The 25860-nt window shown below is 41.2% G+C and overlaps 1 protein-coding gene across 4 annotated transcripts in view; it reads right to left on the bottom strand.

The window, feature by feature from the left end:
• The window catches only part of ilrun (inflammation and lipid regulator with UBA-like and NBR1-like domains), a 138820-nt gene that overhangs the window by 67767 nt on the left and 45193 nt on the right, over positions 1–25860 (bottom strand). For all 4 annotated transcript variants that reach the window (XM_063065631.1, XM_063065633.1, XM_063065632.1 and 1 more), the window contains exon 2: positions 19867–20021. In XM_063065631.1, coding sequence (XP_062921701.1) covers positions 19867–20021 — 155 coding nt within the window. The remainder of the gene's footprint in view (positions 1–19866; positions 20022–25860) is intronic.

Below are 25860 nucleotides of genomic sequence, written 5' to 3'. Positions count from 1 at the left end.
TGCAGAGGACTGAAGATTTAGTAATCAAGATTATAATGACACGAGTTGTTTCTTCATAATACAGACTGATGAATGACTATCAAGGTGTATGGAGGGAAGTTCCCTTTGCTGGGATCTGACAAAGTTTTAAGACAACATACATCAAAGTTGCTGGTGAACGCAGCAGGCCAAGCAGCATCTATAGGAAGAGGTGCAGTCGACGTTTCAGGCCGAGACCCTTCGTCAGGACCCTTCCTGACGAAGGGTCTCGGCTTGAAACGTCGACTGCACCTCTTCCTACAGATGCTGCTTGGCCTGCTGCGTTCATCAATAAACAATCTACAAGGTTGCATGACAAGACCTTGCCCTCTGCTGTGCCATAATTTTTTTGATTGAATTGTTAGCATGAAATACCCTACCTGAACAGCTCTGCCTTCAAACAATTAAAATCAACCCACTCAATGCAAATAAGCCCTTGATTTTACAGCTACCAAATATTATGACGATTTCATTTTGCCAAAAGCATGTTTGAAAAGGCTATATCTCCAAGGCTCTACGCAGAGTTCGTACCTTAGAGGCAATAATGAAAGAGTTAAAACTCAACTTGAGAATGGCTGAAGGCTTAAAAATAATCGAAGAATTTAAAGGGAAAACGTGGCGAAGAAGTCTTCAGTGTCCTGCCTCAATGACTACCGTCCTGTTGTTCCCACATCCATCATCATGAAATGTTTCGAGAGGCTCGTCATGAGGCACAAGGACCTTGCTGCCCCCCTTACTGGACCCCCTGCAGTTCACATACTGTCCCAACCGCTCAACAGACAACGCCATCACCACCACCCTCCACCTGGCCCTCATCCACCTGGACAAAAAAGACACATACATTCGAATACTGTTCATAGACTTCAGTTCAGCATTCAACACCATCATTCCTCAGCACCTGACTGGAAAGCTGAAACTTCTGGGCCTGAACACCTCCTTCTGCAAACTGGATCCTAGACTTCCTGACTGGGAGAACTCAGTCAGTCCGGATCGGGAACAGCATCTCCAACACCATCACACTGAGCACGGGGATCCCACAGGGCTGTGTGCTCAGTCCACTGCTGTTCACTCTGCTGACCCACGACTGTGCAGCAACACACAGCTTGAACCACATCATCAAGTTTGCTGGTGAACCGAAGTGGATCTCATCAGCAAGAATGACGAGTCAGCATACAGAGAGGAGGTGCAGCGGCTAACAGATTGGTGCAGAGTCAACAACCTGTCTTTGAATGTGAACAAAACAAAAGAGATGGTTGTTAACTTCAGGAGAGCACAGAGCGACTACTCTCCACTGAACATTGACGGCTCCTCTGTTGTTAAGAGCACCAAATTTCTTGGTGTTCACCTGGCAGAGAATCTCACCTGGTCCTTCAACACCAGCTCCATAGCCAAGAAAGCCCAGCAGCGTCTCTACTTTCTGCGAAGGCTGAGAAAACTCCATCTCCCAACCCCCCACCCTTACCACATTCTGCAGAGGATGTATCGAGAGCATCCTGAGCAGCTGCATCACTGCCTGGTTCAGGAACTGCACCGTCTCAGATTGCAACACCCTGCAGCAGAGAGTGAGGTCAGCTGAGAAGATCATCAGGTTCTCTCTTCCTGCTATTAGACATTTACACCACTCACTGCACCTGCAAAGCTAACAGTATTGTGAAGGACCCCACACACCCCTCACACAAAGACTTCTCCCTCCTGCCATCTGGCAAAAGGTACCGAAGCATTCGGGCTCTCACGACCAGACTGTGCAACAATTTCTTCCCCCAAGCCATCAGACTCCTCAATACTCAGAGTCTAGCCTGACATCTACATCATTCATTATACTGTAATTTGTCCTCTACTGTGCCTATTGTCTTGGTCGTTAATTATTGTACTGCCCTGCACTGTTTTGTGGACTTTATGTAGTCCTGTGCAAGGTCTGTAGTCTAGTGCAGTTTTTAATGTTGTTTTACGTAGTCTAGTGTAGCCTTGTGCTGTCTCACATAGTCTAGTGTAGTTTTGTGTTGTTTCATGTAGCACCATAGTCCTGGAGGAACGTTGCTTTGTTTTTACTGTGTACTGTACCAGCAGCTTATGGTCGAAATGACAATAAACTTGACGACTTGAAAAGCAGTGCCAGAGGTATGGGTGCTCTCAGAAAGGTCTATATCCAGTAAGTGACAGCCGATAGGTTTACTGCCCTCCAAAGTTTTATTACAAAATCGAAACAAATCACGGTAACACCAAAAATCCAACTAATCTGAGATGCCCTCCATCACTTTGACAATTTCTAATTCACTTGTCCAAACCCCTTTAACTTCACCATGACTATACAAAGCAGTTGATATCTCCATCTCACATCTATGGAATCAGAGGCTCACCCTACATTTAGAGGCCTAACCAGTCCTTACAGCATTCACCCAGCTGCAATGTCCTCATAATCATAACTTCTCCTTCAATTATGCTCCTCCCAAATGCTGTACTCATTTTTTTTGTCCACTTGGCTGTCATTTCCCCCCTACTCTCACCTACACCCAAACTACCTCTAACATTCCTCTCTGGATTTTATCTCCCTCTCAGGAACCATCAGTATCCACAACAAACTCACCAATGCCCACAGCTTATCTTGATTATAAATATTGCTTATACCCAAACTCCAATGATGAGACATCCCACATTTGTGCCTCTGAAATGTCTTCTTCCTTAACCATGGTTTCCCTTCCACCACAGCAAAGCCCTTGATTGGATCGCATCTATTAACCGCATCTCCATTCCTCCTCTGCCTGGACAGAGTAAGAATGGAGTCATCATACTGTCATGACCTTCCATAAAACCATTCAATGCAACATAATTTGCACCAGCCCCAAATAGATTCCACAACTGGATATATTATCGTCACATTTTAAAGGCATCACATCCTTTATCACTCCCTTGTCCACTCATCCATTCCTACCTCCCAATCCCTGCCCAAATGGCATTTTCCCATGCAATCAGATGAGAACAAAATCTGTCCTTTTATTTCTTCCCTTCCCATTTAAACAAGGGCCTGAACAGCAATGGTCCCAGAACACATCCTACACAATCAGGAAAGCTCACCAATACCTGTGCTTTTGACAAGGCTGAAGAGCATTGGACTTCGCACATCTATACTCATATCATTCTATAGATGAATAGTAGAGAGCATTCTGACAAGCTACATCATTGCTTGGTATGGAAACAGCACTGCAGCGGACAGGAAAGCACCAGAACAGGTAGTGAAAAGTGCTCAATGCATCACTGGCACCAGCCTACATGTACATAGTACTGAGTGTAAAAATATATTAGGACATTGAAAGGTCAAGGAAGAGGAAGTGTTGGGTTTCCTAATGAGTACCATGGTGGATGTCCCCTGGGCCTGATGGGATTTACTCCAGGTTATTGACGGAGGCAAGAGACAAGATTGCTGGGGCCTTGACCAGCATCTTCATGTCTCCAGGCATAGGCCAGGTCCCAGAAGACTAGCAAGTGGCTAATGTTGCACCTCTGTTTAAAAAGGGAACAAGAGAAAAACAGAAAATCCTTGGAACTAGAGACCAGCCAGTCTCATATCAGTTGGAGAGAAATTGCTGGAGAAAATTCTTAGGGATAGGATATATGAGCATTTTGAAACCTGTGGCCCAATCAGGGAGAGCCAGCATGGCTTTGTGCATGACAGGTCGTGCCGCACCAACTTGACTGAGTTTTTTTTGACAAGGTGGCAAGAGGGACTGATGGTATGGGAGTGGATATTAACTGCATGGATTTTAGTAAGGCACTTGACGAAGTCCCTCATGGAGGCTTATCCAGAAGATCAGGATGCATGGGTGAACTGGCTGTCTGGATTCAGAACTGGCTTGCACATAAAAGACAGAGGGTAGTGGTTGAATAGACTTATTCAAATTGGAGGCCTGTAATTAGTAAAATTCTGCAGGGTTGTTCTGGGCCCTCTGCTGTTTGTGATGTATATGAATGACCTGGATGAAAAGGTAGATAGGTGGGTTAGTAAGTTTGTGAATGATACCAGGATTGGTGGAGTTGTGGATAGTGTAGACAACTAGCAAAGAATACACCACAATTCAGGTCAGTTGCAGATAGGGGCAGAGAAATAACAGATAGATTTTAATCCAGACAAATGTGAAGGTATTGCACCTTCGTAGGGCAAATGCAAGAAGACAGTTCAAAGTGGATGTCATCGAGCTCTCTGGGTTCTCCCTGTTCCGGGAGGACAAGTCAAAAAAAAAAATCCTCTCTGGGAAGAGTAAAGGAGGAGGGGTATGCTTCATGGTCAACAATGCTTGGTGCGAGCCCCCAGAATGTGTATACACTCAAATCCTTTTGTTCCCCAGACCTGGAATACCTGGTACCACTGTGCAGACCTTATTGGCTGCCTAGGGAGTTCACGGCTGTAAATGCCCCACCTCCCCCTCATACCCCATCTGTTATTTATTATTACATATTATACACATATATACATATATACACACACACACACACACACACACACATATATATATTGATTCTTTTTCTCTCGCCTTTTTCTCCCTCGGTCCCTCTCACTGTACTCCTTGCCCATCCTCTGGGCTTTCCCCCTCCCCCTTTCTTTCTCCCTAGGCCTCCTGTCCCATGATCTTCTCATATCCCTTTTGCCAATCAACTGTCCAGCTCTTGGCTCCACCCTTCCCCCTCCTGTCTTCTCCTATCATTTCGGATCTCCCCCTTCCCCTCCCACTTTCAAATCTCTTACTAGCTCTTCTTTCAGTTAGTCCTGACAAAGGGTCTCAGCCCAAAACGTCGACTGGTCTGCTGCGTTCACCAGCAACTTTTATGTGTATTGCTTGATTTCCCTGCTTCTTTGGATTCTATTATGGATTTGCTGCAAAGTCATACACAAGAAGCCTCTGAGAAGTTTTTTTCTCAGAAGCTGTTTTCGAATTTTTAGCCAACTTGGTGCTTGGTTACCATTTCTCAAGGTTTATGGCTTGGTTTTAACTTACATTTTATTCCTTCCTTTCAATAATATTAAAAATGGACCAAATTATTAATTTACTTAGTTTTAACATGAAAGGGTTAAATCACCCTGTTAAACGTAATAAGATTTTCGCTCATATTAGGAAATTTAAAGTCCCTATTATTTTCTTATAAGAAACTCACATACGCAAATGTGATAATCCACATTTTTTTTAGCCGTTGGAACAGTCTTTGTTTTCACTCTTTTCAGGTCAAATCTAGAGGAGTAAAGTAGTGCCTGATACTAATGGACGTTTAGTTTCAGGAAAACTAGATAACAACTTAATAGCATTTGCCAATGTGTATGCCCCAAATGTAGATGATCCAGGTTTATTTTGAGTGTTTTTTTTTGCTTTTACCCGATCTGAATCTTTATCCTTTGGTGATGGGAGGAGATTTTAACTGCTGGCTAGACCCAATTTTAGACCAATCACCTTCTAAACCAGTGTCTCTTAATAAATCAGCTTTGTTTATTCAATCTTTTTTTATTGAAATGTGGTATTGTTGATGTTTGGTGTTTTTTACATCCTTTAGATAGGGAGTACTCATCGTTTCCCATGTTCATCATACATATTCCAGGATTGATTTTTTTTTTATTGATAGTCAAATGATTTCATCAGTTCATTCCTGTGAATATAAAGAGATTGCTGTCTCAGATCATGCTCCTGTATTTCTATCTTTAAATTTCCCTGGTCTTTCTCAAACCAACAGATTTTGGCGTTTTAATACAACTTTGTTATCTGATTAGGAATTTTTTAAATTTCTAGAGAAGCATATTATTTTGTTTTTTGAAGAGAATAAAAAAAGAGACTTCTAATCTTATTGTATGGGATACTTTCAAGGCCTATATTAGATGACAAATTATTTCTTATACTGCCAGTGTTAAGAATAAAGCTAATAAAGAAATAATTGAATTAGCCAATCAATTGAAACAATTAGATCAAAAATATGCTATAGCTGTAGATCATGTTTTATATAAAAGACGTGTTGAAGTTAAAACTACATATGACCTTCTGTTAACATATCCAATTGAAACTCAACTTCTTAAAGATAAAACTCAATTTTACATTCATGGAGATAAATCAAAGTATTGGCCAATCAATTAAAAACTTCTGTAGTTAAACGACAAATTAAAGAAATTTGAAAAACTAATGGTGATAGGGCAACTGTTCACTCTGAAATAAATGATACCTTTAGAGAATTCTATTCTAAACTTCATAATTCTGATTCCCCTAAAAATAATACTGCAATGAATAATTTTCTAGATCAATTAAATATTCCTGCACTTTCCACAGATAATTGCAAACAGATGGATCAACCCATTTCTTACGAGTGAATCGCCGAAGCTATACGTTCATTACACTTGGGGAAGGCTCTGGGTCCAGATGGATTTTCTGGAGAATTTTATAAGGCTTTTTCTTCATTAATTATACCGCAGTTACACTTAGTCTTTTTGGATTCTTTCAAATTGGGTAGTCTGCCTCAATCTTTTTATGAAGCTTCTATTTCGCTTATCCTAAAAAAGAACAAGGACCCAACTGAATGCTCTTCATATAGGTCAATTTCATTACTCCATGTTGATACTAAAATTCTTTCTAAAGTTCTGGCTCATAGGATTGAAAATATTTTACCTTCTATTATTTCTGATGATAGATGGGATTTATTAAAAACCGACATTCCCATTTTAATATACGCCATGTATTAACTGTTATTTACTCTCCTTCTCAGGAGTCATCGGAATGTGTGATATCCTTAGATGCTGAGAAGGTCTTCGATCGGGTTGAATGGAATTATTTATTTAAAACCATAGAAAATTTTAATTTTGGACCAGATTTTATTTAATGGATTAAATTACTTTATCTATCTCCTTCTGCTCGGGTTCTTACTTATTTTCAAAATTCCAAACCATTTAAACTTCACCATAGAACTAGACAAAACTGTCCGTTGAGTCCTTTGCTTTTTGAGCTAGCTTTAGAACCCCTTGCCATTGCTTTTTGAGAATCTAATGATATCTGTGGTATTTTAAGGAGAGGTATCACCCACAAAATCTCGTTTTACGCTGATGATATATTGCTTTTTATCTCTAATGTTGAGACCGTGCTACCTTGCATACTTTCTTTACTCTCCCGTTTTAGCCAGTTTTCAGGATATAAATTGAACCTGCATAAGAGTGAATTACTTCCTTTAAATAATTTGGTATCAATACTAATCTCCCTTGTAAAATTGTAAGGAATCAATTTACTTATTTGGGTGTAACAGTCACTAAGAATTACAAACACCTGTTTAAAGAAAACTTTACTGAACCATGTAAAAAGGATATCATTAAATTGGTCACCCCTTTCAATATCGTTGATTAGATGAATTAATTCTATTAAAATGAATATTCTACCTAAATTTATATATCTTTTTCAGGCTTTAACCGTTTTTATTCCTAAATCCTTTTTTTGACTCTCTTCAATCGATTTTATCCTCCTATATATGGAAAAATAAATGTCCTCGTTTAAATAAAGTTCATCTTCAAAAATTTTAAAAGTCTGGAGGTTTAACCTTACCTAATTTTAGGTTTTGTTAATGGGCAGTTAATATATGCTATCGTACGTTTTGGCTATATTATATTAATCGTGTGGACTGTACGGTATGAGTTTCTTTAGAAGCTAACTCTGTTAATAAATTTTCTATTATTTCTCTTCTTCGATCCTCACTTCCTTTATCTGTAAGTAAACTAACTGATAATTTAATAGTTAAACATACTCTGAGGATCTGGATACAATTTAGAAAACATTTTGGTTTATTGAGATTGTTCCTTTCAAGTCCCACTTACTCTATTTTTTTTAAACCCTCCATGACTGATTTCGTTTTTAAAGAATGGGACAGGTTGGGTATTAAAAGTTTTTGGGATCTGTTTGTGCAGGAAATCTTTTTTCATTTGAGTAACTGTCGGCTAAATATAGCCTACCCAAAACTCACTTTTTTAGATATCTACAAATCAGAGACTTTCTAAGATCTCAATTATGCACATTTCCTATAAGCTCAGATAAGAACTTACTAGACGTAATTTTTAATTTGAAACCTTTTCATAATGGTTCAATATCTAATATTTATGGTATGTTACTGGAGACGAGGAATGTCCCTTTAGACAAAATTAATCTCTGGGAACAAGATTTACAGACATCAACATCAAAGGAAACGGAATAAAATTTTTAAACTGGTTAATACTTCATTGCTATGTGCTCGCCATTCCCTCATACGATTTAAGGTGGTACATAGAGTCCATATGACTAAAGATAAGCTTTCTTGTTTTTAGTCAGATATATCTCCTTACTGTGACAGATGTAATAATGGAGAAGCTTCATTAATTCATATGTTTTGGACTTGTCCGAGTCTTGAAAAATATTGGAAGTTTTTCAAACTTTTTCTTTACTTTTCAAAGTCAATTTTAAGCCTAATCCTCTGACGGCCCTATTCGGTATTGTTGCAGGACAAGATATCAAGCTGAAAACATCTGATTTACATATTTTGGCCTTTAGCTCTCTTAGAGCTAGGAGGGCGCTTTTGTTTAAATGGAACGATGTTTTTCCTCCAACTCATGCTCAATGGTTATGCGACGTTATGTCACACTTTGATTTAGAGAAGATTCGTTGTTCAATTTCTGAATCTCGTCAAGACTTTCAAACATTGTGGGGAGCGTTTCTGAATTATTTTCAAAACTTTCAAAACCTTCAATTCATTGTTTAAATTCAGATGTTGGCTATTATTAATTTTTATTATATGGGAAGGTATTTTACCTTTTTTTCTCCTTAATAAACAGCTTCGGTCTTGGGGTGGGGTTAGACTCTTTTTTTGTAATAAATTAGCATATTTCAATATAACTATTGATTAACTGACATGAACATGGGGTAATGAGATTGTTATTATGAATAGATATAATGTTATTGATAGTTTCTTTTAATCTTTTTTGACCTTTTATACTTTCTTGTACTCTATATTCTTCTATGTAGAAACTAATAAAAATATTGAAAAGAAGGCTTATGGAATGCTTGCTTTTATTAGTTGAGGCATTTTGTTCAAAAGTCAAGAAGTTGCAACTTTATATAACTGTTAGGCTATATCAGGAGTATTCCATACAGTTCCAGTCGGCCCACTATTTGAAGGATGTTGAGGCTTCAGAGAGGTTGCAGAAGAGGTTTACCAGGATGCTGTCTAGTTTAGAGGGCATGTACCATCATGAGAGGATGTACAAATTTGAGTTGTTTTCTTCAGAGCAGCAGAGCCCGAGGTGAGATCTACCAGAAGTTTTTAGATGAGAGGCATAGATAGAATAGATGGTTGAAATGTCTAATACCAGAGGGCATGCATTGAAGGTGGGGGTAGATTCAAAGGGGATGAGAGGGGCAAGATTTTTTTTTTTTAAACTCAGAGTGGTGGATGACAAGAATGCACTGCCTGGTATGCTGGTAGAAGCAAATACATTTGATCAGTGATACCCTGCAAGGATGGTTACGTGCCTTAAAGTGGCATTAGGGGTAATAGACGTTATCAAGGGGTGGTAAGCAACACCCTAACTTGAAGCACAAGACCTAACCGACTGTTGGTAGAGCAGACACTTCCCAGAAAGAAAGGATTAGGCACTGGAACAAAGGAAGAACCAGAGCTCCATTCCCATCAGATCAGTGATGCCCATGTGTCTTATTCACAATACTGTACTGTCCAATGAAGCCATGAAACCATCAAGATTGCAGGAACATTTCCAGGAACATTACAGACTACTTATGGTATCATTCAGTTCCAGAAGATGAAAGAAGTATTTGAAAAGCATTGTACACTTGAGTCATTTGCCAAAAAAAACTAAAAACAACCTTGATAATAGTGTCATTGCTTCTTACATTTCCAAACTCACAGCCAAGTGTGGAAAATCTGAGTTGGTGAAAGATTAATAATGTCTGCTGTATCAGAAGTGCTCACAACTGTTCTCAAAATGGATACCAGTATTTTAAAAACGCAAACAACAGGAATTCTGCAGATGCTGGAAGTTCAAGCAACACACATAAAAGTTGCTGGTGAACGCAGCAGGCCAGGCAGCATCTCTAGGAAGAGATGCAGTCGACGTTTCAGGCCGAGACCCTTCGTCAGGACAGTCCTGAGGAAGGGTCTCAGCCTGAAACGTCGACTGCACCTCTTCCTAGAGATGCTGCCTGGCCTGCTGCATTCACCAGCAACTTTTATGTGTGTTACCAGTATTTTAAATTCACTTTCTCTGAGTATTAATTCTGTAGCTCGTTGTTTGATGAAATGAGTGAAGACAGGGTATCAATGATGTAGAGCTACAAAAAACAGAACATGAGATACAACAGCATGAGTCAACTGTGCAAGACAATGAGGCATTGCAAATGGCAAATGTATGGTTTCTTAAAAATGAAAAGGTTTATGAAGAGATTCTCTTTTGTGAAAAGTTAAATACAAATATCAATGGAGAAGCAATCTACAACTAGGTCAAAATGTATATTGAGGATAAAAGTATTCTGATCAGGAACATTATTTCTTGTGCAACAAATGGAGCACCACATGACAGGCCGCTATGCTGGTTTAGTAACATTTATGGAAAATGAAATTCCAAGTCTGGCAAAAGGCATTGAAGTATTCGGGCTCTCATAACCAGACCATGCAACAGTTTCTTCCCCTGAGCCATCAGATTCCTCAATACCCAGAGCCTGGACTGACACCAACCTGCTGCCCTCTACTGTGCATATTGTCTTGTTTATTATTTATGGTAATGCCTGCAATGTCTTGTGCACTTTATGCAGTCCTGGGTAGGTCTGTAGTCTAGTGTAGTTTTGTGTTGTTTTATGTAGCTGAGTGTAGTTTTTGTATTGTTCCTGTAGCACCATGGTCCTGAAAAACATTGTCTCGTTTTTACTGTGTACTGTACCAACAGTTATGGTCAAATTACAATAAAAAGTGACTTGACTTGAAGTCTGTTTGCAATCCATTGAGTAATTCATTGTCAACATCTCAGCCAGAAACCTCAGCCAGTGATTTCTTTAAAGCACAACTCTCGTAAGATCTGCTATCAACAAAATTATAGCTCATCCATTAATTAGCATTATATTTACCAGAAATGCCAAGATAATGATGAAGAGTTTGAACACTTCTTCACACTGAAGTGTACTGGCTGTCAAAAGGCTGCTGTTTGAAACATTTCTTTGACCTTTTTGACAGTGGTTGAATTTTTGCTCAAAGTCAACAAGAGCTTTGGAATCAAGATTGAATTTCTACTTGGAGATGTGGTATACCAAGCCAATCTGTATGACAAAATGAGAATTTCAATTTAATAGGGGCAAAAAGTGCAGTATCCACTTTTATCAGAAGATTGGAAATATATGAGCAAAATATTGGAGAAGAATGTTCTCACAGTTTCTCTGCATAGGAAGTGTGGCACTCTCGTTCACAGACTGCGATTTTTGCAAGAGTACTGCTTACACCTGCAGTCACTGAAGGAGGATTTTCAGAATCGATTCAAGGATCTGGAAGTTCCAGACTGTGTAATTAACCCATTTCTTTGCATGGTGGAAGAACACAAGAAGAAAGCTTGCAAGAAGAAATTATCAAAATTCAGAATGATGAAGAACGCGCTTTTCAAAAATGTTAGCTTTTGTGGTATGCGGCTACACTGTCATATTTCCTGGTCTTTGGAGAAGAACCAAACTGCTCTTCATTGCATTTCCATCCTCCCATCTTGTTGAAAGAGGCTTCAGTGCAGTGAACCACATACAAAAAAAACAGAAACCACTTGGACATTGTTACATGTGGGGACTTCAGGCTTTTGTTGTCACAACTTGAACCAGGTATTTCAACTCTTGCTAAAAACCATCAAGCTCAAGGATCACACTGATATCAAAGCTGCTGTACAGTGCACAGGCACTGTGCCAGCTAGGTTTAAAGACAAATAAGAACTTAAAGCAGAATCATTTTTCTCATACAGCATATGGTAGACATGTGTAACGCTCAGCTATATTGGCTCGTATTTATCTAGGGGAAACCCCACCTGCCGCCCACCTGGTCTCCCGGTCGTGTTGGTTGCTGTACAATTGCCACCGAAAACAGCTTCAAACATCAATCATCAGCCAGCACACAATGTACATTTTACCAGTTACACTTTATAGATATTACTAAGTCTATGAGATTAATAGAAGTTCAATACAAAAAAAGGAATGAAAAAGGCACCAGACTTATCAAAGTTCAATTTCTTCGTGTACACGTTGGAGCTCGGGGACCTCTTCGGGACCCCTCTGACCCCGTTGATTCGCGGCTCCTCGGGACCATACGGCGTGATCAACCTGAGCTTTCCCCGCACGTCCGTTGTCCTCACGGTCTCTCCTCCGACTCCCCGTCAAAACCCCCTGGTTCCCAGTCATATGAGACAGCATATCACTACGTCCGTCGTCCTCACGGTCTCTCCTCCGACTCACCGCCAAAACCCCCTGGTTTCCAGTCAGATGATTGTCCTCACGGTCTCTCCTCCGACTCCCCACCAAAACCCCCTGGTTCCCAGTCAGATGATTGTCCTCACGGTCTCTCCTCCGACTCCCCGCCAAAAGCCCCTGGTTCCCAGTCATATGAGACAGCACATCACCCCAAGAAAGAATAACATGGACACCCATTGGCTGATAGTACACCTGCTATCTGTTATAACCCAAGCAAATTGCTAGCCAGAGACTTCCTCAGCATTTAACATAACATAGAAGCCATTTTAATTTTAACATAACAAAGAAGAAACCCCGTTCATCTGTTTTCACACATTAATGACACCAGAAAGTATATTGTGCCCAAGGGGGATGTTGGCATGTATAAGGTGCTTTAAGGGGGCATTGGTAAGTATGAAAGTGCTTTAGGGGTGCGTTGAACTAAAAAGGCTGTGAAACATTGCATCAGAGGTTTTAAGAGATGTTTTGATGGACACATGAATGTGAGGAAGATGGAGGGATATAGACACTGTGTAGGTAAGAAGGATCAGTTTCTGTGGGTTTTATGACTTACATTTTAAGCTGGTTCAGCACAAAATCTGAGATGCAAAGGGACTTGGGAGTCCTTGTGCAGAACACCCTAAAGGTTAACTTGTAGGTAGAGTCAGTGATGAGGAAGGCAAATGCAACGTTAGCATTTATTTCAAGGTCTCGAATACAAGAGCAGAAATGTGATGCTGAGGCATTGGAGAGGGCTCACCTTGAGTATTGTGAACAGTTTTGGGCTCCTCATTCAAGAAACGATGTGCTGACATTGGAGAGGGTTCAGAGGAGGTCAAAAAAGATGATTCTGGGAATGAAAGGGTTATCATAAGAGGAACATCTGTGATGGCTCTGGGTCTGTGCTTGCTGGAATTTAGAAGGATGCGGGGGGGGGGGAAATCTCATTGATACCTTTTAAATATTGAAATGCCTACACGGAAAGATGTGGAAAGGATGTTTCCATTGGTAGGGGAGTCCAGGACGAGAGGGCACAGCCTCAGGATAGAGGGGCATCCATTTAAAACAGAGATGCAGAGAAATTTCTTTAGCCAGAGGGTGGTGAATTTGTGGAATTTATTACCACAGACAGCTGTCAGGTCGTTGGGTGTATTTAAGGCATAGCTTGATTGGTTCTTGATTGGACACGGCATCAAAGGTTACAGGGAGAAGACTGTGGAGTCGGTCTGAGGAGGGGAAAAAAGGATCAGCCATGATTGAATGATAAAGCAGACTCAATGGGCCAAATGACCTAATTCTGCTCCTGTCTTATGGTCTAACAAAGTGAGTGAAGGGCTTGTTTCTGTGCAGTACTCTTTTATGTCCAATATTCTATGCACAGCCTAGCATCATTTTATAGGCATAGAACCAAGATATATAGGTCACCTTAAATATGTATATTTATTGTGTTTTTTTATTATTAATTGTATTCTTTTGTTTGTTGTTGTGCTATATAGGATCCAGAGTAACAATTTAAGTAATAAAGGCGGCAAGACAGCAGCTGTATTTCATCAGGAGTTTGAGGAGATTAGGTTTGTTACCTAAAACACTCCAAAACTTCCATAGATGTACCATAGAGAACATTCTGACCAGACGCACCACCATCTGGTGTGGGCAAGCTACTGCACAGGATCGAAGTAAGCTGTAGAGAGTTATAAAATTAGTCAGCTCCATCACGGGCACTAGCTTCCGTGGTATCCAAGACATCTTCAAGGAGCGGCACCTCAGAAAAACTGCATCCATCATCAAGAACCCCCACCACCCAAGATATGCGCTCTTATCATTGTTACTGTCAGGAAGGAGAGTCAGAAGCCTGAAAGCACCCACTCAGCGATTCAGGAACAGCTTCTTCCTCTTGTCCATTCAATTTCTCAATGAATATTGACCCTCTAAACACTAAATTACTATTTTATTTTTATTTCTTTTTTTGCACAACTACGCATACACATACACACACAAATAACATACATATATACTTACATTTCTACATACACAGTAAATGAATGCTAGCATTACATTTGCCTTCCTCACCACAGACTCAACCTGCAAATTAGCCTTTAGGGAATCCAACAGGAGGACTCCCAAGTCCTTTTACAGCTCAGTTCTTTTTAATATTTTCTCTCATTAGAAAACAGTCAACCCTTTCATTCCTTCAACCAAGGTGCATGACTACACACTTCCTGACACTGTATTCCATGCCATTCCTTTGCCCATTCTCCTAATCTGTCTGTACTTCTGTAGCCTCTCTACTCCTTCAAAACTACCTGTCCATCCACCTATCTTCATAACATCTGCAAACTTTGCAACAAAGCCATCAACTCCATCATCCAAATCATTGACGTATAACATAAAAAGAATCAGTCCTAACACAGTCCCCTGTGGAACACCACTAGTCACCAGCAGCCAACCAGGAAAGACTCCCTTATTTCCACTCTTTGCTTCCTTCCAATCAGCCACTGCTTTATCCATGCTGGAATCTTTCCTGTAATACCATGGGCTTGTAGCTTGTTAAGCAGCCTCATGTGTGGCACCTTGTCAAATGCCTTCTGAAATTCCAAGTGCACAACATCCACTAATTCTGCTTTGTCTATTCTGCTTGTTGGTTCTTCAAAAAATTCCAAAAGATTTGTCAGGCAAGATTTTTCCTCGAGGAAACCGTGCTGACTATTCCTATTTTATCATGTGCCTTTTAGTACCCTGAGACCTCATCCTTAATAATCGACTCCAACATCTTCCCAACCACTGAGGTCAGACAAACTGGCCAATAGTTTTCTTTCTTCTGCCTCTCTCTCCCTTCTTGAAGAGTGGAATGACATTTGCAATTTTCCAGTCTTCCAGAACCATTCCAGAATCTACTGATTCTTGAACGGTCATTACTAATGCCTCCATGATCTCTTCAGCCTTCTCTTTCAGAACTCTGAGGTGCTGGGGTGTACACCATCTGATACAGGTGCCTTATCTTCAGACCTTTCAGTTTCCCAGGTACCTTCTCTCTTGTAATGGTAATTTCACACACTTCATGCCTCCTGACACCTGGAACTTCCACCATATTGCTAGCATCTTCCACAGTGAAGACCGATGCCATATGCTTATTCAGTTCATCCACCATTTCCTTGTCCCCAAATACTACCTCTCCAGCATCATTTTCCAGCAGTCCATTAATCGAACTCACTGTATTTAGACTTTATGCATCTGAAAAAACTTCTGGAATCCTCTGTTATTGGCTAGCTTACTTTCATATTCCATCTTTTCTTCTTAATGACTCCATCCAGGCAGTGTACGATGTGCTTCCAAGCCCATCAAACCTGCACACATGGGGCAAGGCAGAGTCATCTGCGTGCCCACTGCGCTCCAAGCGAGGAACCCTGGAGCACATCCTCAGCGGCTGCGCAAGGGCACTTGGTGAGGGACGGTACAGGTGGAGGCATGATCAGGTCCTGAAGACCATCGCTGAAGCCGTCAGCGCAGGAGTTAAGTGGGCGAAGCGGTCCCGACCCTCCAAGCAGACCATTGCCTTTGTCAGAGCTGGGGAGCAGCCAATACCTGCCAAAAGAACATCTGCAGGCATTCTGACCTCTGCAAGGGACTGGCAGCTGTTGGTGGACCTCAAAGGGCAGCTGAAGTTCCCCAACCATATCGCAGCCACCACCCTGCGACCAGACATTGTCCTAGTGTCTGAGTCTACTAAGCAAGTGGTGCTGCTGGAGCTGACAGTCCCATGGGAGGATAGCTTGGAGGAAGCCTTTGAAAGGAAGCTCTCCAAGTACGCAGGACTTGTCAGCAACTGTCAGCAGGCTGGATGGACAGCGAGGTGTCTCCCAGTGGAGGTTGGTTGTAGGGGATTCGTAGCCCGTTCTTTAGTTAGAGCCTTCAGCATTTTAGGCATCGAGGGAGAGAGGAAGAGGAGAGCCATCTGCAGTACCACCGATGCAGCAGAGAGGGCCTCAAGATGGCTGTGGCTCAAAAGAGGGGAGCCATGGAGTCATAAGTAGCTGGCCATCTGGACACAAGCTGGGGTCTGATCAGCCCCGGCTGGGTCACCTGGAGGAGGTTGTATGATGTTGAAAGACCCGAAACACCCGATGATTCCAGGAACATCACTGAAGATGTGTCCAGAAGCATCAATAGATGTATGTACACAGCAAAATTTGTCTTCAGTTGGTTTTAAAAGCTTCCCAATCTTCTACCTTTTCACTAATCTTTGCTCTGTTATATACCCTCTCTGACTTTTATGTTGGCTTTGACTTCTTTGGTTAGCCACACTTGTGTTATCTTATCCTTTATAATACTACTTCCTCTTTGGGATGTATACATCCTGTATCTTCCAAATTGCTTCCAGAAATTCAAGCTCTGCCATTATCCCTGCCAGTTTTCTTTTCCAATCAATTCTAGCAAAATCCTCTCATGCCTCTAATTCCCTTTACTCCATTGTCATACTGATAACATCAGGAGTATACGTAAAATAACATACTCCTCCTCCTTGCCAATACAAGCAGCATTTATGTCTTGTTAAATTTTTCTCATGTACAGTTTGCTGTGCTGGGCAGAATAACTATCACTGTTCACAGATGGTTCCTGACTTGCTAAGTTTTTGATGCATTTCCATACTGTTCTCTCAGTTTTTCTTATCCAACATGTATGGGCAAATCTACCTTCCCATTAACAACTCATTACAGAGACAGACAAGCTTAAGATGCAGATAAACAAGTCCCTGAAGCAAATTCAGATATTCCTTTTTCTCTACATGTCCTGTCCAGATCAAATCCAAATGAAGGGTCTCAATTTCAGGTGCTGACCATCCATTTCCTGCTGGAGATGCTGCCAGTCTCACTAAGTTTCTGCAGCGTCTTGTTTGTTGTTCCAGATTTCAACACCTGCAGTCTCTTGTGTCTGCACATCCCTTCCCCACCTTCTTCATTTTCTGAACTTTATCTCACTTTTCTTAGTTCTGACATAGACCCAAACCAATGACTGTCTCTTTCCACATATGCTGCCTGACCTGCTGAGTTCTCCCCCCCACCACCCCCCCCCCCAAGTAATTTCTTGGTCATGCATCTGAAATTTCCTGAGTTCAATACAATTATAAACTGATGTCCCTCCCTGCAAACACAGGCCAACATTATGACATTTCTGAAATAAACTAACCAAATCACAGGCTCAGATCTCCAGTACTTAATAAACTGCAGTCTCCAAAAAGGTAAATGAGATTGTGATGCACAATAACTGAAACACTCCACATAAAAGTATTTAAGGCATGGCACCTGAATCCAAAACATTTCCTCTTAGTGGAGACTGCTAATGAAAAAAAAAAGGCCTTGACAACAAATCTCTTATCCTAATCAATCACCTGTGATGCCAAACCAAAAAAGACAGTATGGGGCAACACAACGTACAATTGCAAAAGAGCGTGTGAACCCTCTGCAATTACCTGGTTTTCTGCATTAATTACTCATAAAATGTTGTCTGATCTTTATCCAAGTCACAATAATTGACAAAAAATCTTCCTAAACCAATAACACACAAACAATTGTACTTTTCATGTCTTTACTGAACACATCATCGAATCATTCACAGTTCAGGCTGGGAAAGTATGTGAACCCCTGTATTTAATAACTTGTCGAGTCTCCTTTAGCAGCAATAAAGCAGAAATATCCTCCATCAAATGCTTCCTGTGGCTGCTGATCAGACTTCCAAAACGGCAAGGAGGAATTTTAGACCATTCCTCCATACTCCAGTTCATGATTTACTCTTGTGTTTTGGATCATTGTCTTGTTGCATCATCCGACTTCTATTAAGCTTTAGGTGTCAAACCACGACCCTGACATTCTCCTGTCAAATGTCTTCATACAACTTTGAATTCATTGCTCCCTCAATGATTGCAAGCTGTCCAGGCCCCGAGGCAGCAAAGCAGCCCTAAACCTTCCACAGACTTCACAATTGGGATAAGGTTTTGGTGTTGGTGTGCAGTGCCCTTTTTCCTCTAAATATAGCTGTTGTGTATTTCTGCCAAAATGTTCAACTTTTGTCGCGTTTGTCCACAGAACTTCGTCCCAGAAGCATTGCGTAATATGCAGGTGAATTTCCGCAAACTTGAGACGTGCAATGTTCATTTTGGAGAGCAATGGTTTCCACCTTCCCTGAACACCATTCTTGTTCAGTGTTTTTCTTATAGTGAACACGAACAGAGATTTCAGCAAGTTCTAGATATTTCTGCAGGTCTTTTGCTGTTACCAAGGATTCTTTTTCACTTCCTTCAGCATTGCACGTCATGCTGTTGGTGTGATCTTTGCAGGACGCCCACTCCTAGGGAGAGAAGCAACAGTACTGAATTTCCTCCATTTGTAGACAATTTCCCGTACTGTGGACTAATGAACACTCAGGTCCTTAGAAATGCTTCTGTAGCCTTTTCCAGCTTTATGCATCTCTACCATTCTTCAAGATCCTCCAAAAGTTGAAATGATCAAGGCATGGTACACGTAAACAGATCTTTCTTGAGAAGAATAGGCTCTGTCAGAAACCTGACTTTGTGCCTTTACAAACTCTACAACCCACACCTCCAATCTCATCTCATTGATTGGAACACCTGGCTCCAAATAGCTTTTGAAGGCGGCATTACCCCAGAGGTTCACATACTTTTTTGAACCTAGACTGTTAATGTTTAAATGGTGTACTCAGCATTCATGAGAAGTACAACTGTTTGTATGTTATTACACTAGGCAGATTGTGTTTGTCTAGTATTGTGACTTAGATGAAGATCGGACCACATTTTATGAGTAACTAATGCAGAAAACCAGATAAGTGCAAATGGTTCACAAACCTTTTCTAGCAAGTATACAACTAAGTATATTGTGACTGCACCTGCATAAAATTACATGGGAATATTTAAGTTTTAGAGTAAGCAAAGGCATTTCTTACAGCATTCATAGTGTTTCTCATAACAGGAGTTTTATGATTGTTGTTTAAGTTTGTGCTAGAACAAACTACTTTCAATAGTTTATTGTCTTATGTTTGAATCCGTATACTTGTAAGATAAATCCAATGTTGTAATTTTCAAGTAGTCTTCTTTATATTGCTTTGTTTACATTCTGTAATCTTATCCATCACTTCTTCACCTCTTACCCAAAAGACTTCAATAAGAATATCACAACGTAAAATAAACAAAAAAATTAATGAAAAGCAGTGGACTGGTAGGATCGGTGACGATTTGCACAACATTCTATATGGTAAACATATGTAAACTTGTAAATCTGTAGATTTTAGACCACTAGACAAGGAGCAGAATTGGGCCATTCAACCCACCCAGTCTGCTCCGCAACAATGTTCAACATTATCTAAACTAAATAATTACCTGTATTCTGTATCCTCCATGTTTTGGTGAACTGAGTGTCAGGTGGTACCGATTCCCCTTCACCTATTGTAACATCTTCTACAAATGACATAGAAGGTGCATTTATATTTGGACTCTCAAAGTCGTAGTAAGCACCAATGGCAGCTTGCAAATTCCTGAAACAGAAAAAATTTCAATTATATGAAAAAAGTTGAGGGAATAAATATACCAAAAGACATGCATGTAGTTAATTCCCTGAAAGATGTATTAAAATAGCATCACGAAGATGCAAGCTAGAGGCGGAACTTTAGTTAAAGACCAAGTAACACCTAAATAGTAGAAGAATAGTAAACAAAACTGTTGACAACTATTTACATATTACACTTAATGTGAAAACACAAAAGTTAACAATGAGCAGGTGATTTTCTTCTGAAAGTTAGCATTGGTGACTGAAAATTTGATGAAAATGTGTTTTCAGCCTGCCTTTCATAGAAGATGGAGAATCAGGAGTATGCTCTACTAATGATTAAATAAATCATGACAAACAAGAGATGATACTGAAGCAAGCAAGCAAGCAAACAGGATTTGAGGTGTTAAGCACAACTATATTTTCTTGTAACACAAAAAGATGAGACGTACGGCTTAACACTTCTGGTTTACCTATTTAAGAAGGGACTGGGAGCTGGCTTTTTATCCCTTCAACCCATTCCATTTAATCACTGATGATCTTCCATTTCAGTTGCTTGCCTTGGACGATCTTCATACCACTAACCAAACACGTCACTCTTCAACTTTCTAAACATGGGAGTATTACACATGAACCCAAGAGGGAACAATATCCTTGCGAGTAGGTTTGCTTGAACTGTTCCGGGGGTTTAAACTAATGTGGCAGGGGGATGGGAATTGGAATGATAGGGCTGAGGATGGGGTAGTTGGTATACAAACAGAGGCAGTGTGTCGTGAGACTGCTAGCAAAGACAGACTGATGATGGGGCATAACTGTAGTTAACAGGATGAGCTGCAATGTAAAAGATGGAAGACAGAACCCAAAGTGGGGGGGACGGGGAACAAAACCCAAAGTGGGGGGAGAGGGGACAAAACCAAAGTGGCAGGGGGAGGGAACAAAACCCAAAGTGGGGGGAGAAGGGGAAAGAGAGGAAAATACAAAGTTGGGGAAAGAGATGAATATCCATGGGGTGGGGAAGAGACAAAATACAAAGTGGGGGGGAAGAGACGAATATCCATGGGGGGGGGGGAGAGAGAAAATCCAAGGGGGGGGAGGAGAAGAGACCAAATCCAAAGGAGGCCGAACACAGGACTGATGCTATTATATTTGAATGCATAAAGTAGACAAAATAAGGTATGTGAATTTGTTGCACAATTACAGATTGGCATGTGTGATGTGGGCATCACTAAGTTGTGGCTGAAAAGAATATAGTTGGAGCTTACCATCTAAGGATACACATTATATCAAAAGGACAGGCAGACAGAGAGAGGGATAGGATGGTTCTGTTGGTGAAAAATTAATTCAAATCCTTAGAAAGAAGTGACATCAGAGCAGAAGGTGCAGAATCATTGTGGGTGGGGCTAAGAAACTGTAACAGTGAAAAGACCCTGATGGGTGTTATACACAGACCTGCAAACAGTAGCAAAGATGTGGTTTACAAATTACAATGGGAGATAGAAAATGCATGTCAAAAGAGTAATGTTACAATAGCCACGGGAGATTTCAATGTGCAGGTAGATTGGGAAAATCAGGGTGGAGCTGGATTCCAAGAGGGGGAATTTGTAGAATACCTCTGAGGTGGCTTTTTAAGAGCAGCTTGTGGTTGAGCCCACTGGAGGTTCAGCTATTCTGGATCGGGTGTTGTGCAAAGAACTGGAATTGATTAGAGAGCTTAAGGTAAGCTTAAACCCTTCGGAGACAGTGATCATGTCATGATAGACTTCCCCTGCAAATTCAGAAAAGGAAGCTGAAGTCAGACGAATCAGTTATTACAGTGTAGTTTAGGGAATTACGGAGGCAAGAGAAAGGACATAATTGACTGGAAGAGAACACCACCAGGCAAACAACAGAGCAACAATGGCTGGAATTTTTGGAAGCAATTTGGGGATGGTACAGGATCACTACACCCCAAAGTAGTCGTATTCCAAAAGCAGGATGATGCAACAGCGGCTGACAAGGGAAGTCAAAGGTAACATAAAAGCAAAAAGGGTGAAATACAACAGCATAAATTAGTGGGAAATGAGAGGTTTGGGAAGTGAGAATGGAATATTAAAGCAGATACAAAAGTTTCTTCAGATATATAAAGTGTTAAAAAAAAGAAGCAAGATTAGATGCTGGAACCTGAGAAAATGATGGAGGAGTAGTAATGGGGGACAAGGAAATGGTAACAAACTGAATAAGTGCTATGCATCAGTCTTCACTGTGGAAGACACCAGCAATATGCTGGAGTGTACAGACATCAGGGAGCAGAAGTGAGTGAAATTGCCATTATGAGGGAGAAGGTGCTTAAGAAACTGGAAGGTCTGAAGGTCAATAAGTCACCTGGACCAGTTGGCCTGCATCCCAGGGTTCTGAAGGAAGTATCTGAATAGATCGTCGAGATCAAAGGATTCTGGCATGGTTCCGGAGGAATGGAAAACTGTGATTATCATTCCATTCTTCAAGAAGGGAGACGCAGAAGAAAAGAAATTATAGGCCAGTTATTCTGACCTCAGTGGTTTGGGAATCGATTGTTAAGGATGCGGTTTTGGCTTACTTGGAGGTACATGATAAAATAAGCCACAGTCACCATGATTTCCTCAAGGGAAAATCTTGCCTGACAAATCTGTTGGAATTCTTTAAAGAAATAACAAGCAGGATAGACAAAGGAATATTGGTGGATGTTGTGTACTTGGATTGTCAGAAGGCCTTTGACAAGGTGCCATACATGAGGCTGCTCAACACATTAAGAGCCCATGGTATTACAGGAAAGATACTAGAATGGATAAAGCACTGGCCGATTGGCAGCAGGCAAAGAGTGGGAATTGACTGCCTTTTCTGGTTGGCTGCCTGTGACTTGTGGTGTTCCACAGGTGTGTGCTTTGGGACCATTTCCTTCTATATGAAATGTCAATGATTTGGATGAAGGAATTGATGGCTTTGTGGCCAAGTCTGCTGATGATACAAAAATAAGTGCAGGGGAAGGCAGTGTTGAGGAAGCAGAGAGGCTGAAGGAGGACTTCGGCACATAGGAAAATGGGCAAAGAAGTGGCAGATGGAATACAGTATCAGGAAGTGTATGGTCATGCATTTTGGTACAAGAAATAAATATTTCCTAAATGGAGAGAAAATTCAAAAATCTGAGGTGCAACGGGACTTGGAGTCCTTGCACAGGATTCCCTGAAGGTTAATTTGCAGGTTGAGTTGGTGGTCAGGAAGACAAATGCAATGTCAGCATTTATTTAAAGAGGATTAGAATGTAAAAGGATGTAACCTTCAAGCTTTATATGGTATTGGTGAGACCTCATTTGGAGTATTGTGAGCAATTTTGGATCCCTGATCTAAAAACGGATGTGCTTATATTGGAGAGGGTTCCGATATTGCTAGTCCAGGATTTTGTATGCTGTGTTGTGTGATCGCTGTTTAGCATTGATTAAGCTGTGTGTTTAAACCAGTGTTGAACTAGTATTTGGGGAAAGTGAGCTGAGGCATAATTAAGGTACTTTATTATGCATGCCATGGGGATGAAGATTTGGTGCAATTCAGAGGGGAGGGAGGGAACGTCGACTCAGACCATAAGAGGCCTGCGTCAGGCATTTTCATGCCTAACAAGGCGCAGATTGAAAGTCTGTGTGGGGCACCACTCCCCACACAGACACTAGTGCAATGTGTGGTTAAGTGCCCTGCTCAAGGACACAAACATGCTGCCACCGCTGAGGCTCGAACTAGCAATCTTCGGATCACTAGAGGAACACCTTAACCACTTGGCCACATGCCCAACACAAAGAGATTATCCAAAAGTAATGCTTATGTACTGAGCGGGGTAGATATTCGAATCCCCAATGAACTGTTACTTTGAGTGCAGAGTTCCATAAAAGCACTGCAGAAAGTTACACTGATTGATGTCAGCCGGTAAGGATGTCGTGTTCGGTCAGGCTAACAATGACGTGACAGAAGTTGCACTGCCTGATAAGATTGGGGAACCAGAGAAGTGGGGCCATGAGCAGTTCATATTTTTAGAGAAGGGAGGGAAATGTAGCTGAGGGCAAAGACTTTCAAAACAAGTTGTTCTCATTTCTGCAAAGTGAGATAAAGGAGTTGTCTGATGTGAGAGGTCCTTCCAACTGTTGATTTAAGTTCTGAGCTGGTTTCGGCAATTACATCACTGGTTGACAAATGCCAAAGTGTACCTGCTGAGAGCCGAAGTTATCATATGCTGGGAGTGTTCTCTGGAGTCAAGCTCACAAATCATGGGGAAGAAGAATATGAGGCTTGAGCTGAGCAGACATCTCAGTCACTGGATTTACGGCAATGCCCAGATAATATGAAAAAGCAGAGACTGATAAGAAGTTTAAAGGGTCCAGCAACTGATAAAAGTGAGGTTTCCAAAGGCAGAAGACCCATCAGACATTTCAGCTAATTACCTGCAAGCCCTGGAAGATGTGTTTGGCACTGCTGAAAGAGCAGCTGATCTTAAGGTGAAGTTTCAGGAGGAAGGAGAGAAGTTGTCTGCCAACCTATTCAGGTTGGAGAAACTGCTGCATTGTTTGGGCCACAAAGGGAGCATTCAACTGCCTGAGAGAAATTGCTTGTGGGTGGAGCATTGTCACATGACATGATTGATGTACGTATTTGAATGACCCACAAGATGAGCCCGCCTCAGAGACAAGTAAGGAGAAGAAAACATGACTGAGAAGTAAAACATTTCCAAAAGCCAAGGAGCATCTTGAATGATAACCTCAGCTGCTAAGGTGACCCCTGATGTCACAGAGATAGAGCTTTTGAGGAATGGGTGAAAAATCTTTGAGCTGAATTGACTCAGTGGATGTTTGCTAATGTTGCTGAAGATAAGATAGGGCAGCCTCACAGTCAGTAAACCACAGATTGGCTGGCATATGATGCACCTGGCAAACAGTGTTATGCCCATCCCCATGGTGAGACGGAGTTCCAAAGTCATGAAGACATGACTACTTTGCCGTGAGGTATTTTATTTTTGCAGTTTCTGTAAAAGCAGTGTGTCCTGCTGGTAAGAGTGTTTTGGTTTTGGCAAAAGATAAGAAGCCACATTGTCCAACTCAGGAATGTTGTGCTGGTCATGAGGATTGTGAGATGGATAGGAAGTTTCCAGGGAGCTGGGAAGGGGTGGGAAAGAGATTTCTGAAGGACAGCAGTCAGGTTTGGGATCCATCTGGCGGGAGCTGCGGAGCAGGGCCCAAGGGAAGATCCAGCAGAATGCCATTGAAAGGAGAGTCCCCATTGCATGCAGTGCTTTGCTCAGATAAATGGCTCCAAGGATGAACAGTCAGTTCATTTGAGATGGTCTTCGAGAGAAATTCAGACTGTGGCGGGTTCTTTTACGAAGACCATGGGTCCAGCATGTGAGAAAAGCAATATACCCCCCCCCCCAACTACTCTAGAAAGGAGTTCCAATGTTTCTGTGCACACTGGATTGGTTTAACTGCAATGGGCCCTTTTTTACTTTTCTTTTCTCTGTAACTGTAAATATGGTAAATATATTTTCTGTATAATTTTATGTTGGTGTATGACCTGTCATTTCTGGGCAACCAATAACAGGGTACGGGCAGTATTCACAGAGCGTTCGCTCAAATCAAGGATCCTTCAATTGTAACATCCCAACATTCTTGTTTGGTTGAACCCCAAATCATATTCACCCTAGAAATTTATTGCTTATGAAAGGAAGCCTTCCCATCGCTGAATCAAGTGGCTATCACAGATAAGCCAAGTTGTTGTATGACACCCCCCTCCCCAGTGAGAGGGTTATATTACCAAAGTTCGGGGTTAAAAAAAAT

This window comes from Mobula hypostoma, chromosome 13 (assembly GCF_963921235.1).
Source record: "Mobula hypostoma chromosome 13, sMobHyp1.1, whole genome shotgun sequence".
In the NCBI taxonomy this organism is placed as follows: Eukaryota; Metazoa; Chordata; class Chondrichthyes; order Myliobatiformes; family Myliobatidae; genus Mobula; species Mobula hypostoma.
Note: the sequence above shows the minus strand (reverse complement) of the source record. Positions and strands in the feature narration are given on the sequence as shown.